Below are 19,853 nucleotides of genomic sequence, written 5' to 3'. Positions count from 1 at the left end.
TTTAATGTTATCATCTCTTTGGAAATGAAATTCAAAAACTATTATTTATTCTAATTATAAACAGAATCAGACAGAACTTTAGTTTGATAGAATAAATATAAAAAGACTAATTCTGATTTCATGTTTCACAGAGATTCACAGTCACTTAGCATATCAGCTCTGCCCAGATTTGGAACCAAAATTCCTGATTGTAATGGCATTTGTAGTAATTGCAAACAAATATTCTGTTACTTATTCCCTTCGTGAAACAGTTTTCAACATGGGGGAAACTACATTGTCTGTGTTGACATTACTCTTAGTTCTCACGACCGTTCAGGGGCCAAGAGAGGAAGAGGTGGATGACAGAAGTTGAAAACCCGATGTCCATAGTCAAGGGCAGCTTTGTCATTCCCCTCTTAACTTTTTCCCACCCAACCTGGAAACACAAGAAACATTTTCACTTTCGCCATGCTTGCGAGAGATTTCCTAGCTACTTTGTAAATAGAGTACCACTTTAAAAAGTAAACATGTCCTTACAAATGCTACGCAAATAATATGAGCATTGAAACACATAAACACCTACCCAATTTAACATGCTCAATCTCAACAATTACTCCAAACTATTACTATTGCTAGATAAAAATTGAATAAGATCCTTACCTCAAGTTACTAAAAGTTTAATAGAAAATACTATCCCTAGATACAAATGCTATTTGGGTAAGGTATTATAGCATAAAACCAGATTATGTGTAACAACTTATTTACAATACCCACAGGAAGGAAATACTATTTGCTTCCTAGAAAAAACAAGGAAGTGTTCGAGAAAAGTAGTAGTTGAATTGGCTTTTAAAGAATACTTAGTATCTGATTAGAAAAATCGTAGGATATCATGATCAAGTAAGCAGAGGAGTGGATATGTGAACATTAACTAGTAAAGTGGATAGTCTTAAATTTCCAGGAAGGCTATGTGCCTTACATTCTTCTATGGAACTGTGGTTCACTAAATAATCTAGTCCAGTTACACCAGCACTTTTAAGTTTCAGTTGGAAAATTTGTTTAAATGACTCTGGCCATAATTTTTTTTTATCATACTATACAATCTGAAGGGACATGAATTTTCCCCTTTATTTCAGCTACTGTTTCATCTATATCTGGCTGTCACTAAGTATTTATTTTTAAACCCACAAGGTGAATATAAATACCACTGATCAAAGTAAAGGAGTATAGAAAGTATAAAGTGCCCCTGAGGAATTGTTTTATTATCACAGTACTTGAAAAGCTTATAACACAATAACTCCCCACAAACCAATTCAGATGTAGCCACTTGAAAGGTTGTATTCCAAAGGAATAATTGATCACCTTTGAATGTTTGCTTTACTTTTAACAGAGGCCATGTAACCATTATAATAAACAAAAATCAAGAGACTATACTTGAATATATCATTCTGTATATCCAAATCTTAAGTGGTGCTAGTCCAGAAGAATAAACATGGAAGATTCCAAATTTAACCTTGAATCCCACAAATACTAAATTGATGGTCTTCTTATATGATTTATGTATCTTATGAAAGCTATTCCTTCATTTCCAGCTACTCATATTCTATACTCTCTACCCCTGCCTGCACCTTCCCTTATACACTGGTACGGTAAGATTGCACCCTGTACATGTTTATTTTATTTTTTATGCTGTGTACATAGGTAAAGCAGACTGAGAGTTAAACAACAGGGGGAATGGCGCTGTGGCAAATTGGAGAATGTATCACATCCCAAAATATTCAAACTCCCTTTGATTTGAACATTGTGCCAGCATACCAAAAGGTATCTGAAGTTGAATCTGGCTTTGGGAAACCTGTAGCTGGGGAAATTTCAGATACTTGTTTTCAAAGTCTACTCATAAGCTAAGCATCAAAGTATTTGTGGCCAAACTAAATAATAGATGCCTACTAGAAATCTCCTCTTGAATATCCCTGAGCAAGTTTTCGGTATCAAAGTTCGTGACTTCTGAAAATCTTGTCTGACTCCTTTAAAAAGTATCCCTGCATCTAGTGTCCTAGCTAATGTTAATATATTCTCTTCTCTAATGAAAGAAGCACTGGAGTCTTTCAAATCTACAAATACATACAGATTTCTTTGCATATCTGAATGCTTTCTTCCATTAAACCTTTGTTTATTATCTCTAGTGCATATGCTTTGACTTGATCTATGGGAACAAATGAGTTATGACTTACATCTCTGCATATCGTCTTCCATATGTTATCTTTCCTTCCATATATATTTTTTTAACCTTTACGACATTCTGGGAGTGTTGCCTGCTTCTTCTGTGAATCATTTTTGGATAATTTGCATTGTCAAATCTGTGAGTTCTTCCAATGGAAATTTTATTTTAGCAGTTTTGATTACATTGATTTTATTTCAGTCTATTTGTCACAGATCACCGGTTGCTTCTTTGGAGACATTAAGCATACATTTAATGCTGTTTTCCACGAGGTTTCTGAAATATCGCAGAGGGAAAATGTCCTCTGGATCTTTAACCCTACAGTATCTCTACTGTACTGTTATTGATCTTTTCATATTATTCCTCCAAGTGACTGGTTTATATTTGATTAGTTTTAAATGAAGAAAGACCTTTCTTGTCTCAGGATTAGGAAATAATCAAATAATACAGATTTCTTTCCAAGTATTTGCTCTTGCTTCTGTCGTAGTTGTAACCTGAAGGCCAATAATGACATAGAACGTATGCTATGCTTTCTGGTCAACAGCAGGCATTTGTGAAGGGCAGGGGTTTTCTTCAGGGTCTTTCAACTCCAGTCCTTCACATTACAGAGACTCACACAGGTCTTGGCTAAAACTGGGGGTGGTGGTGAAAGGGCATCCTTAAAATGACATGAAGTATGGAGGACAGAAATGGGATACAGTAAAACCCTGGATTGTGAGTAACTTGTTTTGCGAGTGTTCTGCAAGGCAATCAAACATTTCTAACAAATTTTGACTTCATGTCTTGCAATACGAGTAGTATGTGATGCTGAACGTTACATGATTGTAACTGAGCCTATGGTTCTTGAAATTTGCTTTGATATAAAAGTGCTCTGGATTACAAGTGTGTTTCCAGAACGAATTATGCTCACAAACCAAGGTTTTACTGTACATAATTATGACTCTGGTATTCTTCATCCAGTTCATATTTGTGTCAAGTGAGGATTCTGTTGGAACTTTGATTCACTGACTTATGGGGGAAAAACCTTCACTGAGTGATTACAATGTGCTGGTCACTATAAGACCTATGTCACCTGCTGTGAGTACAAGAGCTGCCCTCCAGGAAGTTATAGTCTATGGAGGGATGCCAAGGGAATAATTTATAAAGACTGGTTGTGCCTCCAAGAGGAAACTGCCCACACTGCTTTACAAAATTCATGATGGCCTAGGAAAGAACTAGTAAAACTTCATCAGTGTTGGGGTGCCTGGTGGCTTGGCTGACTAAGTGTCAGACTCTTGATTTCAGCTCAGATCATGATTTCATGGTTCATGGGATTAAGCCCCATTCCGGGTTCTGTGCTGACAATGCAGAGCCTGCTTAGGATTCTCTCTCTCCCTCCTTCTTCCTCTCCCCCAAACATGTGCACTCTCTCTTTCTCTCTCTCTCTGTCTCTCAAAATAAATAAACGTTAAAAAACACTAAAAAAACATTTCATCAGATTCTTAAATTCCAAACAAAGGCAGTAATAAGAAGATCTTGACAATGAACAAAGAACTAGGGATAGAATATTTTAGAAATATTTATATATTAATAATGTATAATATTACTAAAGGTATATGGATAACTTAGAAGCATAATATAAAATGTGAGACCATTTTAATAGCTCTTAAATAAATGTTTGAGAAAAATGTCTACAATCATATCACTTTCATGGACAGGGAAATGAAATGATTGATGTAAGAGGGAAAGAAAATCGAGAAAATGACCACTATCCCACTAGGCACAGTGATGGAAAAATAAATCCTCTCCCACTAATGCAGAACTGCGTAAAGTCAAAAATAATAACCCTAGGCCCAGAATTTAGAATCCTTTAGTACCCTCCAGGAGGCAGAACATTTAAAAGAGAAACTTTATTTAGCTTTCAAACATTTGTATTACCATTCAAATAAATGAGGACACATTTATTTAATGGATAACGTCTCAATATTTACTATTCTAATTAGTTCCTTTGTTCATTAGATATTAGCTGCTGATGTGTGTGATGATAAAACTCCCATTCGACAATTTCCAATCACCATATTTTAATAATGGATGTGGCTTTATGGGTTTGAGCAACAGAAATACTAAACACAATTAAATCAATATATAAAAAATCTAGGACAAAAAACAGAGATGGAGAGCTATTTCAAACCGAAACAATGAGATGGCATGATGATGTGAACATTTGGTATCTAAAATATCAAGCACTCCATGTATAAAGTTGTATCAGAGCCAATTAAATCCACTTATATTGCAAAGCTTTTGGTAAGTTTCGTAAATTTCATCATCCATGGAAGTCCAACTTTATCAAATAAACAAAAATCTTTCAAAAAATGTGTAACTACTGAAAAGCATAAGTGGAATATCAAACTGCAACATTTGCTTACATTTCTTAACTGCTTTAACCGTAAGCTAATAAATATTTCCCTTACAGAAAACAATCTGATTGTGGGGATGGAAACGCATGCATTTGGGAAGACTGAAAAATACTCAGTACAGCATAGAACTTTATATTCATTTTGCTGTAAAAAGACTTTTTTCCTCAGTTCCAAGTTGGAGACTTTGACTAACTTTAAGTGATAGAAGTCATTCAGATAAGTGAATAGAATTTTGGAATTAACTTCAATATGTCAAGAAGAGCAAATTGAAGATAAGTTCATAAGCTGCTAATTATTTTCCAATTTGTATTCTCTCTATCCTCTCTTTAGTAATCGAACGCTATATTTTGTTTGGGTGCGTGCCTATGTTAGGGGAGGATTCTATTCTACATCCTAATCCAACTCTGCAAGCTGGCCCCTAAGCTGTGGACACTAGATGCAGATAAAAGTGATGTGCACAATTTCCAAACATACCCTTCAAGGCAAAGGGCATGGCCTCTATTGACACTTGCCTCCTTTCTGTATTCAAGAATGCAAAAATCACTGTGTATAGATCAGTCTTGGATCTCAAAATGGAAAAGCTACACTGAACTGCAGAGAGCCAAAAACCTGAGAGCTGGACCCAGAGGCCTGGAAGACTGAGGCCTGCCACATTAGGGCTTACATCCAGAAGGTTCACATGAAAAACAAATAAATTTTTGTCTTCCTCTAGCCACTTTTACTTCAGGTTTCTCCGTAACAGCCAAACCAGTACACTAATCATTAAATATGGTTTATTTTATTCAGTGTCTACAGGTTTAGCAGGGATAGTATTGTCGTATCTAAAGCACTTTCAAATTCCCCAATAAAATTTTTAGTGAAGCATCAAGTGAAATGACCTTACAGTTCTTAATAAATTCTCAAAAAATTTACATGAAATAGTACAATTCTAGCAAACTTGACCCTGTTGCCAATATTCCAAGAATACTGTGAACTGTAATGTAATTTGTGGATCACCTAGTCACCTACAGCATGTCTTACCCAAGAGGCAAATAGTTTGAATTTTAGTAGATTTTAATGCTCTACGGGTATGAACAATTTTAGGGGTGGAATGGAGTGTGGATCATGAATCAAAATCTCTGATGCCTGTTTTAGCCCTCTTTGTACTATACAGTATTCTGTGAAAATTATTCTGGCAATGTTATTATTTATATATGAAGAAGTACAAATAGTTTCTCCAAATCCTAAGCATCGTTTTAATTTTTTTTCTGAGCATCATTTTTTTAAGTTTTAAATTTGAAAGTTAATATTTTGCTTTTTAGAGACTCTTGATTTAACTTGCTAAAGCTCATCTCTTGGGCCAAGAAAGAGAATGTGTCATTTTTATAGGTTTATTTATAACCTCTGGTAATAGTATGGACTGTTTGGGATGGGAAAAGGCAAAAATAACATGGCAAGTTCAATAGGTTCACTTGTATTAATCCTTGTCTCTCTTACATGGAGTTTTATTTTAATATATGAATGAACATGTGTGCAGGCAAATTATGCAAACCTGAGCACTGAGCACAGCTCAAGCGTTACAAGTACACAACCCATCTTCACTTTTCCACTTATCATGGACATACTGCCGCCATGGCAGCACAATGATAGCAGATGATGAGTTATCCTGCTGTACTAGTCAATGCTGCGCCTGAATATTAATTGGGGTGGTACTCACTACAAAGTTGTTTCTACATGTGTGCGTATGACTGTTACAATCCTAAACAAAGAAAACTCACTATTTCTATGCAAAATAAAAATATAACTTTCTAAACAATAAGCAAACCTGTTTTAGTTAAATAAAACCCTTTTACTTGACATGAAAAGTATGATTCCTTTAATTTGTTTAGAGGAAAGAAAAACCTAGTTGCAGTATCGGAATCATCTTTAGGTAACACTCACCTGGCAGATTGAATCAAGCATGTTAATCCATCCACTTTACTTCTTATGAAATCTCTGTTGTAGTTTTACAAACCAAATGTTTTTAGAAAAGCTGGGACTACTGCACTACCAGGAAGGTTGATACAGATTTTGCAGATATATTTTAAATGAGTGTATCATTTTCAAATATCAAATACTAATCATAAAAGTGAAGCAAAATGTCCAAAAATAATGTTCACTCTACTACCAATGAATACACTATTAAGATGTTTTGTGCCAGCTGTCGGTTTGTCCTTGATGTATCTCCTACATCACTAAAATGACATTATATATATATCAATATATGAAGTCATAATTATATATAATTATCATAAGAGGATAGACAGCACTAGCAAACACCTATGTCTAGTAAAAAGAAAACACTTTGTGAAACAATCCAAGTTCTTCACTTATTAAATGGAAAAAACATAATCTACTTGTTTCAGAGTATGATTAACTGGAAGAATTTGTGTGAAGTAGGTAGCAGCCCGCAGGGAAACTTAGCGTGCCGTAAACTAAGATGTGCAGCACTCGTAGTGGTGATACAACCTGAAAAGCTGTGCGGCATTTCAAACAAACTCTATGGATTGTGTTGTGTTTTCATTTTTTTCTGAAAGAAAATTCTAAATAAAAGTATAGAAATACATTTTCTGATTCAGATACAAAGAGTGTGAAGAACAATAATTGTTTTATATTTGTTGACTTGTTCACTGATACACAGCCTAAGCCCTTAGAGGAATGCTGAAAACAGAAGAAGCCCTCAACACACATTTTTGGGTAAATATGTTAAGGGCATACAGATATTTCTCCTGATAAAAGAGTCAAGCATATGAGAATTTAGATGAGTTTAAGTGTCAAATTTTGTTTGATAATTTTGCAAATGCTTCCACCATAACTAAGTCATTAAATGTCTTCCTAAAGTCTATCCAAATATGGCACAATATATTAGAAGCACCTTATTTGTGCTAAAATAATCCAGGTCTGAACACCTACTGTTTCAAAGATTGGCCAGGCAAGGCCTGCTGTTGTATAGCTTCCAGGATGTCATTCACACTATAGTTGAAATAAGTGATCCCCACGGGTATGGACAGGTCAGGCCAGAGGAGACCTGCCGAGTAACCCTGGTAATAAGAGCCAGCTTGCAGAGATGGATGGGATCCAACCTCTGTCTTCCACCTGCTAATGGATACAGAGTATCACAGCCAGTGTAGAGGACTGAGATCTGGACAGGGTGCAGTGAAAGTTCAGAACCAGAGAAACAAAGAGCTTTTCTACCCAGGAAGATGCCAACAATAATTTGTTAAAGTTCACGTAAGCATTACAATTCAGCATTACCTTGTTGGGTCACACCAGTAATTACGTTTCTGCTATACATTGTTTTCTGAAACATTGAACGGGGTAGGTCAGCTTGTACTGTAAAGTCAGTCATCCAAGCATGATTCAGTTTACCTTGGAATTTAATGTAAAACTTCCAATACTCACATCAAGATCATCTTTTGCATTGTAGTAAACAACTTCATTGCTCTATAAAAAAAGAAAAGAAGAGTGTTTTACTGATTTGAGTAAAAATGTAAAAATATACTAAATCAAGCTCACCATATATTTTATGCATATTTTAAATAATAAAGTCCTCATGATATTCTTCTAATAATATATTCCACAAAGATCCATAAAGATTAGCCAGTGTTTTTGAAAATGTATAAAAATACTGTATCAGTGATATTTATTAGTACATCTTGCATTGAGGAAAAAGTTTCTCAGTATAGGTGTGAGAACCATTTAAGAAAAAATGAAGAATTCATAAAGCAAAAAAGTTATACATACACATACCCATAAATCATGAAATCATAAAGAGAATAATTCAAGAAAAATGTAAGAATATGGCTTGTTAATACTTTGCTGACACCATGGGTTTTAAAAAATACATAGATCATATGTTGAAATTATTGAAGAAAGGCATATCTGTACAATAAATTTGCAGAAATTTCTTTATGAGGTTCAGGAAAGGGATCAAGAATAATTGAATTTAGATAGCAAAAGCAGGGGCACCTGGGTGGCTCAGTCAGTTAAGCATTGGGCTTTGTGTCAGATCATGATCTCATGGTTCATGAGTTCGAGCCCTGCTTCCGGCTCTGTGCTGACAGTTCATAGCCTGAAGCCTGATTCAGATTCTGTGTTTCCTTCTCTCTCTGCCCCTCCTCCAACCTCTCTCTCTCTTACTCTCTCTCCTCTCTATCTCTCTCTCAAAAATAAATAAACAATAAAAAAATATTTAGATAGCAAAAGCAATCAGATTATCTAACAAACTAACACTCTCCTATTGTACCAAATTGGTGGACAAGAACTGGCTCTTGAAGAACACATGTATACAGACTTTTCTGCCAGCCATCAATGCTGTTGAAATATGCCATAACTATAAATTATGGCCATAAATCTTATCACAGAGAAAACATGAAAAGGAAAATATGAACACAATGTTTGTCAAGGAGTTTAAAATTTCATTCTTTGATGCTTCAAGACTAGTTCCACACTATGTTAGAATAATCCATTTATATTTATTTCCTTTTCCTTTCTTCCCCTGAACTGGCTGAAGATAAAATCAATCTTCCATATGTCTTTAGTAGTAACTTGAACACTATGTAAAAACACATTTTTCTGTGTCTCTTCAACATTTAAACTATGGATACTCTAAAATTTTATTAAAAGAAAACACAATTCAGGGGCACCTGGGTGGTTCAGTTGGTTAAACATCGCACTTTTGGTTTCAGCTCAGGCCAGGAACTCACAGATTTGTGAGTTTGAGCCCTACATCGGGCTGACAGCGAGGAGCCTCCTTGTGATTCTCTGTCCCTCTCTCCCTCTGTCCCTCCCCCTATCACAGTGTCTCTGTCTCTCTCAAAATAAATAAGCAAACATAAAAAAAGAAAGAAAACACCACGCACATTTAAAAAACACAAGAAATTAAAAACTTCAATAAATTAGTGCTTCTTAAAATATATATCCCCTTCACCCCACCCCACCTTCAAGATATTCTATGGTCTTATGACATTAGAATAAAGAATAAAGTTAATCAAAGTCATCTCTTTTTGACTTCAGAGTCTCTGTTTATGAATGTACATTCTAAATCTCCAAGAGTAAAACAGATCTTGTTTTGTTTCTCAAATTTATTTGGAATAAAATCTGCTTCCCTTTTTTGATTTGTGAAATATATTGTGAGCCTCAAGTTCTACAAAAGATATCTCTCTGGGACACCTGGGTGGCTCAGTCAGTTAAGCCACTGATTTCTTGGTTTCAGCTAAGGTCACGATCTCAAGGTTCCTGAGTTTGAGCCCTGCGTTGGGTTCCACGCTGGCAGTGCGGAGCCTGCACGGGCTTCTCTCTTTCTCCACCTCTCTCCCTCCAAAAAGTGACTGAATAAAGTTAAAAAAACAAAACAAAACAGATTTCTCTGAAGAATGAAACAAACCAAAAACTATACTAATAAATGATAGAACATATAATTCATAATAGGGAATGAAGCCATGAGTTTGAATGTATTTCATTTTATAACTTACAGAACTTTAAAAATTACCACTTAATTAATTCTTTTAGAAAGAATTAAGTAGCTAAAGAATATTAACAGGCATAAAAGTTCTAATTCCTGAAGCACTTATTACAGCATAAATTTTGTAACAAAGTTAAAATACAAAATCAGAATTCAGCACATACACAACGTAAGAGAATCTTCTGAACCCACTGGAGTCCCAGATCTAATTACTAGTTTATTGATTCTTCTTGCAAACTGTGTAATTTATACTTCAGAGACAATTTTCAACCTAAAACGTGGATTCCATCCAAAGATAAAATATTGAGTAAGTTTATCTTCATTTCTGCCAACTCCTTCCTTATATTTACAAAATTGAAATGTAGAAAACAAGGTGAAACAACATTGAATTTCAAGTGAAGAAAATCTAAGTTTATTTGAGAATTTCCAAATGTTTCTCCTTTTGTTATAATACTCTGTCTTGCACAAAATCGTATGATTTTCTTTTAGAAACTCTATATTGCTTCTAAAACTTATTGAAAATGTGTATTGCATTTGCACAAGGCTTACTAGACTTCAGAAGATATGAGATCCCCCAAAATGATTTCTTTTATTAAGTAAACTGAAAATAAAAATCTTAGTCATAAATTAATACTGAATATACAATAAGCATATTCATTGCAACTGGGTATTTTCTAATTCTATTTTTAAAAAGCTTTTTTTATACAATGTTCATTTCTTATATGGTCAAAATACAAATGCAAAGGAGAGGTGCCTGGGTGGCTCAGTCAGTTAAGCATCTGACTCTTAGTTTCAGCTCAGGTTATGATCTCCCCATTCTTGGGTTCTAGCTCTGTGTCGGGCTTGGGGCTGACAGTGCAGAGCCTGCTTGAGATTCTCTCTCTCTCTCTCTCTCTCTCTCTCCAAATAAATAAATACACTTGAAATTCACAAAATAAACACTTGAAAACAGAAGTGTGATTTTTTAGCAGAAAAATAGCAAAGCTCTTAAGTACTTAATCAAATATGTGTTCTTAGACATTCTGTCATGATTTAATAAGAGAACAAAGACCTTAGGCAAGCAACTGATTACGCCTACTGCCTTACAACAAAATTTCTTCTTCACTAATACATGCGATATGGCTTTTGGCTTAGAAGTGTTCTTTTATTTTTCTTTTTATAAATCTACTTTCTTAAATCATAAACTTTGAAGTGATAGCATGCATATTCCATTATTCCCTTATTTTACCTAACAGAAAAGCTCAGTTGATCCACTCTAGTAAGCATAAATCTGTGCAGGGTATCAGGATTTGGGGAAACTGTAATTGCATTTAATTTTTCAACCAGCTCACTTAGGTGGCACTATGAAACTAAAATAAATGGCAAACACTCACAGAACATTTAATTTGTATAACCATACATAAATATTTTTTCTCCTATCAGTTCCTCATGCCTTCTTAGAGAAAATTACAATGATATGCTTTACTACGGCTTTTGTTTAGAGTTTTGGAATGGCTCGGGAATCATTTTAAATATATGCCAGAGGAAAGTCCTAATTTGTTGAGACATAATTCTTCTTCCTATCACATTCATTTACAGCTATCTCCTCTGCTATATAAAAATATATAAAATGTGTGTAGCTATGTGACACTAAGTCACCCTGACATCGGATCAATCTTAAAGGTTTTGGAATAAAATATAATTCTCAGGAATAAAGGACAAGTCACACTAAATCAGCCCACATTTTGTGTCCCAGTATTTTTTACAGGAATAAATTTAGGTTAAGGTTAACTCTGTACTAAAAGACAATTAGGAGACATAACTGTATAAAAACAATGAAATTTTTTTATAATGAGGAGGTCAAAAGTAATAAAGAGGAAGTTTCAGCTGAATTCCTTCTTCCTTTACTCTGTCCCCTGCCTCGATCCTACTTAGACTTTGTACAGGAGATTTTTGGGGTCTCCCAACAAACACAGGGAGCCACCCCTCACTCATTCAACAGTCCTTTGGCAACAACCTTAACTGTACTGTGTTGGAGAAATAAAAGTGAAGACTGTCTATATCCTGACCATAGGAAGCAAGTTCTGGCCCTCCTGACTCCTATGTGGCAAGAGACTGAGGCATCTCAGCTGCTTTGTCTGATCTGCTCTAAGTGAGGAATATCTCTTATGATCACTGAATGCCATGTCCATACAAACCAAAACTTTCTCACTTTTCAAAATAGGGGATTTAAGAACTTCAGACAGTTAAAACATCCCTTCTCTGTTTACAGTCAACTCAAGCATGTGTGTGGGTGCGTATGTGTGTGTGTGTGGGGGGGGTGCGTGTGTGTGTGGGGGGGTGTTTCTGACTCATTTACCTATCCTGTCATTCAAAATTCCCTCAGTCCCTCCCCCAGGAAATATATAGCTGTACCAGTATCTTTTAATATTGTGAAACTATGGCATATCAGCTAATTACCACAGCCAAAGAATACAAAATTGGGTCATCTTGTTTCTCTATTATCCTTCTGGCTAGATGTTTTCATGCAAACTATTAAACAACATCATCTTGGAAGGTATTTGCACTCAAATACAAAGATTTTTGTGGATTGTAGGGTATTACATGCCATGTAATAACATAAAGCCAGCAACGGCCTCAAACTAGATTCACAGATTAGCAAAACCTTTAGAGAGCTATTTTCCATCATTTAAGCACCACCAGATGACAAGAACAAATTGTTTTTGTTTCTGATTTTTAACCAAGTAGTTGAGTTATTTATTATCTCCTTGAAACAAATTTACCCAAATGTTCCATGCTAATATACTGCTGCTGCTTACTGAAATTTCAAACATCCCTTAGCAAGTTGAGAGATAAATTACTTTAGTATCCCTTTGTCTACCAGCAGTCAAAATTAAATCTGGACAAAATAGACTATTCCATCTTCAAAATGTATATTGTGAGTGACAGTCCCTTGCATGCTGCTTTCCTATAAAAGCTGGCCTCTGGTGAATAGAATGAATTTATGTTAACAATTGGATGCATAAGTTAACAATTGGATGCATAAGTACAAACGGTGCCAATGAAAAGATTTAAATATTGGAACTGAAAATTGGGATTTTATAGCCAACATCTGAAATATATGACACATTCAAACTTCAAATAGTGTTAACTTCCTGTCCAATTTTTGAATACTCTTTTCTTGGCTGTACACTTGACTCTGCACTTGATCCACAGCCTGACAAATTCCAAGCAACCATACTGTCTGCTAAAGTTGCTTTTTAAAAAATCGGACTCTTAATATTTATCGCTCTTCAGTTCCAAAAATGAGGTCGATCAGAGGAATATTAAGGATGCTCTTGTTATAAATGAATTGTGTTAATGGCTCCTGCCTGAGATCCATAGTGTTTAGCCCATGTCAGTTATAATTTATATTTCTGATTAATATATCTTTGTAACAATGTGAGCCGGTAAACACACATGCCACTGCCATTGACTGTGCTCAAGTCAAGCATGGTACATAGGATGCAACAATCCGCACTGTGGCACTGAGTGAATAGAAGAACTTAGGAACCTATGTGTGTATGTGTGATTGTGTCTGCATGCATGTGTGTGTGTGTAGGGGGAGGTGAATGTGAGCTAATGTTTCCCACAAGAGCTGAAAGGGCTTAGAGCCGTATATTAAAAACAATGGATCTTGAAAAGTATATGTATGTCATTGATTTTGTTTGAGGTTTGGACACAAGCACACTGTTGATGAAAATAAAAAGGAAAAATAAAGATGGGAGATGAGAATTGCATCAGGAGATTGGTGGTACCAAATTACTGGACTGAAGACGTGTGCTAAGCCCACATTCACATCCTATGACAAGAGATAATAAAAAAGACCTTAAACCTTCATCCTCATACACGCCTGTCTGGAAAAACTTCAACTTCATATTAAACCAGAAGTTTATGCACCCATCCTAAAAGTCTATTATTGCCAACTTAATATTTTGTTAGTATATTAGCAAGTAGTTAAAAAATTTTTAAGACGATATCTATCAATTTCTTTACATCAGCTTCTCATTAGCCTTTAAAAATTAGTTGTGTTAGTGGCTCAGTTGGTTAAGTGTCTGACTCCTGCTTTTGGATGAATCTCATGGTTCATGAGCCTGTGTCAGGCTCCGTGCCATCAGCCCTGCATCCAGCTCTGCACTGAGAGCTGGATTCCCTCTCTCTCTCTCTCTCTCTCTCTCTCTTCTATTAAAGAAGACAAAAGTGTAATACTATTGCTAAGATGGTGTTCAATGACTATAATACAAAACTACAAATCATCTATTCTTTCTCCGACTCTCAGCATTCATTCATAAGAAGAAATACATACTGAGCTTTATACGCATGCTTCACCTCATGCTGGAAATCTAAATACAGGTACTTATTGGAGACTGGTTGTTAAAAATAAACTAGTAAAGGGGTGCCTGGTTGGACCAGTTGGTTAAATGCTGACTCTTGGTTTCAGCTCAGGTTATGATTTCATGGTTCATGAGTTGGAGTCCTGCATCAGGCTCAGCATCATCAACCTTGAGATTCTCTCTCTTCTCTTTTTGCCTCTCCCTGGCTTGCATTTTCTATCTCAAAATAAATAAACTTAAAAAAAATAAAGTAGTAAGATATTATCCATCTCAATTTTGCATATTTGAGAGCTAAGAAGAACAGCAGTTGAAGTGAATCTAAAACAGGTATTCTTAATTCCCAGTCAAGTATTAGCTCCTCTCATATGCTGCTATCATGAGTATATAATAATCTACTTTTTAGAGATATGAAATTCCAGGTTACCCTATAAAGTTCACCTAATAATAAAGAGAGTGTCTAATAATCTTTGAGACACATTCATTTGTCTCGTCTGTTCTTTTCATGTTGCCTTATAATCTGTTTTAAAATATTAATTTTTTAAACTTCATTTATTAGGGGTGGGCATGAGTGGAGCAGGAGCAGAAAAAATGGGAGAGAATGAAAATCTCAAGGAGGCTTCACACTGTCAGTATAGAGCCTAATGCTGGGCTTGAACCCATGAACTGTGAGATTATGACCTGAGCCTAAGGCAAGTGTCAGACATTTTAAACAACTGAGCCACCTGGGTGCCCCGAAAATGTGAATTTAATTTAATACTAATTTCTTTAACCTAATGGAAGAAGGAGGACCTGGAAAATAACTTTGGCCTTCTTAAAGCTTACCTCTGCTACTTTTCACAAATAGCATTGTACATGTATTCATCAGGCAATTGCTATTATGTCTTTGTAATATTATACTCATGTTTTTTTTTTAAGTTGACATTATGTTGCTAGCAAACTGAAGTATTCCTTAATAACTGCCCCAGCATATTAACGAATCAATGAGCCAAAGTCATCTAAGACTCTTCACAACAAAAGGTACTAGACTCAGGTGTCTTTACTGTGTTTAATTACCTAATTACAAAGATGCTCAAGTACTCCAATCTCAAGACACTATGAGGCTGGTGACAAGATTGGAAATATCACCCTACATGGGAAAGAATTATAATATTCACCAAAGGAAATGTTCACCACTTCTACATAAAAGAAACCAAAAGATAAATTGGAAAAAAAGAGGGATTAATTTGTTTTGATTTGAATAGAGACCGCATTCTATTCTGTGCCTACTCAGTGCTTATACAAGGACTGCAATGTTGTATGAACTATTAAATGGACAGATAAATGAATAAGTGAATAACGTAAGCTTACAAGGAACTATTAGAAATTATAGACTAAAAATAATAATAAAATACACATAAACATACACATGTATACCCATACAGCGCATCAGAGTAGAGAAAAAGTACATAGCTCTGAAAAAGTTTCAAGTAAGCTATAGACCACTTTCATTCCACAGGAAATCAAAGAGGAATTCCAACTGGACTGTGATTTTAGAGTTCCTTGGTTGTTGAACTTCAAAGATCAATTCCTACTAAACAGTAAAAGCTGTAGCAATTTCTTTATCTGACAAACTTTAATAAGAATCTGCCTGTAAGATGTTTTTAGTGCTCCAAAGGATATTGATAAATATATGATTTAAACTGTAGGAGAAAAGCAAAAGTAGAATATCAAAAGCTAAATATATTTTCTTCAGCTACCGAATCTCCCAGGAAACTCAGCCCTAGAATTAGACGAACACACCCATGATGCTGAGGAACTTGCTTTAATCTTCTTTAATCCATAACTCTAATGTAGCTTTGGGTATAATCATCTACAACATTAAAATTTAATCCACCAACATATTTTATTTTCTGTGTTTCTTCCTATTGACTTTGACAGCCCACAGATTTTCTTGACTCATGATCAAAGTTAATAGTTCTTCATCATAACAGTATATGATGTCCTAGTAATAGAGTTGTGTTAATTTTATCCAATTGTAGTATTAGCACTGCCTTTTCAAATTAACCATTATGAAATTCAGAAAATTATCATACTAACACAAAATACAAACACTCACACTATGGCCAATGAATTACTGAATATAAAATAACCTAGGCAAATTCAGAGCTTCAAAGAACATTAAGCTGGTAACTATTATATCAATTTAACTTTCACTGGGCTCCAGGGGCTACATAATATCAGAAAGAAGGCAAAGAGATGTTTATTATGTGTCCATTTTGTGAAAGGCATTTACGTATATTACATCACTAAATGGTATAAAATTCTCTGAATATATGATATGATCTTCTCAAAATAATAAACTGCTAAAAATTTTAATTAACCTTATATCATGTATCCATTTGCTTGTTTATTTCCCTCCCGTTTCTCATCTCCATCCCAACACCCAACTATTGAGACACTGGGTTTGGCACCATAAGGTGAAAATTTGGGCTAATACATTATTGGTCAGCCTGGATATTTTATCAGGTTTAAGTTCTATCAGGCAATAGTCTTAAAAGCCCATCTTATTAAAGTAGAGAGGAGGTTTCTAAATTTAAAAAAATAGATAACTTTATATAAAACAACAAAACTAGAAATTCTAAACAATAAGCTAGAATTACAACTTAGCATATGGGAAAAGGGATGTTCCTTCCCATGAGGAAATAGTTGCTGAGACTTTCCAGAGTTGGGGTGGAAGAGCAAAGAGAGAGCTAAGAGTAAAATACATGTGATCTGGTCTTCTTACATGTAGAAAAAATAACAGTGAGAAAGAAAATGGTGTCTGGGACAAATTCTAGAGCAGAGGGGGAAATGCCACCTTTCCTATTTGGGATTTTGGAATAAAGTCTTTTCATACCTTGTATATGTTCATGAAGCTTTTTATGTCGTGGACAACTTTTCTAGCTTCCCCACTTCAAATCAAAGTTTAGGCACCTCTCATAGGACCTTCTGATAAATTCCTCCTCTATAAATCAGGTAGAACAATACTAGGTAAGTTCCTCACTGGTTTGTTGTGTGGAATTAATGGTCCAAAGATCAGCTAACCCCCCTTCCTCAATCCTTGACCTTATCACACTATATTATGTTCACTCGTCTGAGCCCTGTAAAGGGAGGGACAACATCTTGATCATCTTTATTCTCGATGTCTGGTTGGAGGTCCATCAAAAGTCAGGTTACAGGAACTACTGAACAAATCTGCCTTCCATACAGAGTTGCTGAAGGACCAGCTTAATTGTCTTTATCCTCCACAGATAAAGTCTTTGAGAACAAGTTTCTACCACTGACTTCAGTTTGGTTCCCCAGAAGCAGACACTTGCTTAGGACTTAAGCAGAGATAATCTATGTGAGAGGTGATCCAAGGACACACTAATAGGAGAGTGGAGAACTGAGACTTGGAAGCAAAGGAATTCAATACAAGGTGTGTTAAAGAGCAGGTGGGAAACCAGGGCTCAGTTTTCGGAACTGCTGTTTCTCAGGGTTAATATTCTCCCACACCAATGGTCATTGCTTGAAGGCCCCAAGATTTGCAGATGTGTGAGAAGAAAGCTATAGAAGTGTGTATGTGTGCTGAGGAGATGTGGGCAGGGAATCAATGTCTATCAGAGGCACACGAAGAGTGTTGTAGAAATATTTACTGAGCCCTTGGCTAAATCAACAAGCACTGACTAGTTAGCAGTGTGACTTTCTTGAGCTTTGGTTCCTCAACTACAAAACGATGAGTCAGTTGATAAATATTGTCTCTATAATCATTCCACCTATATATTTTGATATTTCCTCTGAGTAAGTGTTTTGCTTTAGATCACCCCAGAAGACACAGTAGCTGTGTTCATCTATTTCTTTCAGCAAGTCTTCGATTACTTTCTCTTCTCAGGTGAACACTCAACAGGATCTAAAGAGATATCTTTCAATTCTGAAAAATAAAGGCAAAGCTTATTCTTTTTTTTTTTCACTTGACAATCCTCTGACATATTTCTGTAGAATCATGTACAAGTGTAAGAAGAAGCTTTACATCACCATTTTTCTTTATATCTTGAAATATATCAGGTCAAAGTACATTCATTTATCCCTGAAATATAATAACTGTTTTTCTGAGGATGGACATGTTGGAATAGAAACATCCGCAAGCTGGCTTACATGAACCCCTTTAAGAGGTAATGTGAAAAAAATTCAACCACCTTAATCCTACCGAGTAACAATCTGGCAGTCTCTTCATTATTGCATGAATTAGCTGTTCTAGATTAACCGCTGCTTACTGTCATTAATGGAATGAAAGACCGTTCATGTGTATTTAACCAAAGTAGAAATCACAGTTTTTTCTAGGGGATAGATTACTATTTCATGCTGGACTACCTCTCTGTGAAAATAGTTCTGCTAACAGTACAAAGAAGGCTGGTGCAGAAGACATAAATAGAATAATTTCTGACATTTTAGGAGCCTTTCATAACATGTGAATAATATATAACTTCTTTGGAAACAAACGAATTCCTAGTAGCCTATATACTTCATTATCCTACTTTTAGTAACTGTATTCAATTAAGTTGTATTTCAAAGAACTTTTTCAAATTCTAACTGTTCACTCAGATATAAGTTATCTCTAATTAAAACATGCATAATTGTTAAGTGTTATTTTATGAAAGCCACAATCCAAAAGATTCTTAAGGAATCCATAAGACTTTCAACACACTCCTAGTTACGTTGTATACTGCCTTTTGTCTGCTGTCCAGACTTTTTAAAAAGAGGGACAGAGAAAGGAAATTCTGTGGACCATGCTTCAGTCCTCAGGCATACTTTTATACATTATTCATTTTAATTTTTATAATTGTAATACTCATAAGGTTACATTTTCTTAAAAAATCTTTAATACTCATAAGGTTACATTTTCTTAAAAAATGTAACCTTATGAGTATTAAAGATTTTTTCAAAATATTATAGACAGAGTTGTACCAAGCAACAGCAACATGATATAATACAAATGACAATTTAAAAAATCTGAATTCTATTCCTTGGTTCAATTATTAGTTTGTTGTGGCAAACAAGTTAATCTATCTAAAGTTGTTTGTGTTCTAATTTATCAACTGGGCAAAAAACTCCAACTTCAAATGGTTGCAATGATAATGTTATCATTGACACTGAAAGAATTTCTCAAATTTTAAATAGAGATATATAAAATTAATATTATTATCCAGTATTCGAATTACATTTAGACTGTTTTATACAATTATAACCAAGGCCATTATTTAAGTACCCAGAACATATTTGTTTCGGTGATATAATATTACAAAAAAAACAGAATAAGCGAAAGTTGAAATATCAAATAAAATTTTCCTAAAATTAAAATAAAAGGCATTTACCTTTTTTAAATAAAAGGTATTTATCTGTAAGTAATACATACAGATAGTTTTAAACAGGAA

General features: G+C 34.9%; 1 protein-coding gene across 7 annotated transcripts in view; it reads right to left on the bottom strand.

Annotated features, from left to right (window-relative positions):
• The window catches only part of CACNA2D1 (calcium voltage-gated channel auxiliary subunit alpha2delta 1), a 478,329-nt gene that overhangs the window by 171,982 nt on the left and 286,494 nt on the right, over nucleotides 1-19,853 (bottom strand). For all 7 annotated transcript variants that reach the window (XM_077748517.1, XM_077748519.1, XM_077748520.1 and 4 more), the window contains exon 5: nucleotides 8,011-8,052. In XM_077748517.1, coding sequence (XP_077604643.1) covers nucleotides 8,011-8,052 — 42 coding nt within the window. The remainder of the gene's footprint in view (nucleotides 1-8,010; nucleotides 8,053-19,853) is intronic.

The sequence above is a fragment of the Crocuta crocuta genome, unplaced genomic scaffold (assembly GCF_008692635.1).
Source record: "Crocuta crocuta isolate KB4526 unplaced genomic scaffold, BGI_CrCroc_1.0 scaffold417, whole genome shotgun sequence".
In the NCBI taxonomy this organism is placed as follows: domain Eukaryota; kingdom Metazoa; phylum Chordata; class Mammalia; order Carnivora; family Hyaenidae; genus Crocuta; species Crocuta crocuta.
Note: the sequence above shows the minus strand (reverse complement) of the source record. Positions and strands in the feature narration are given on the sequence as shown.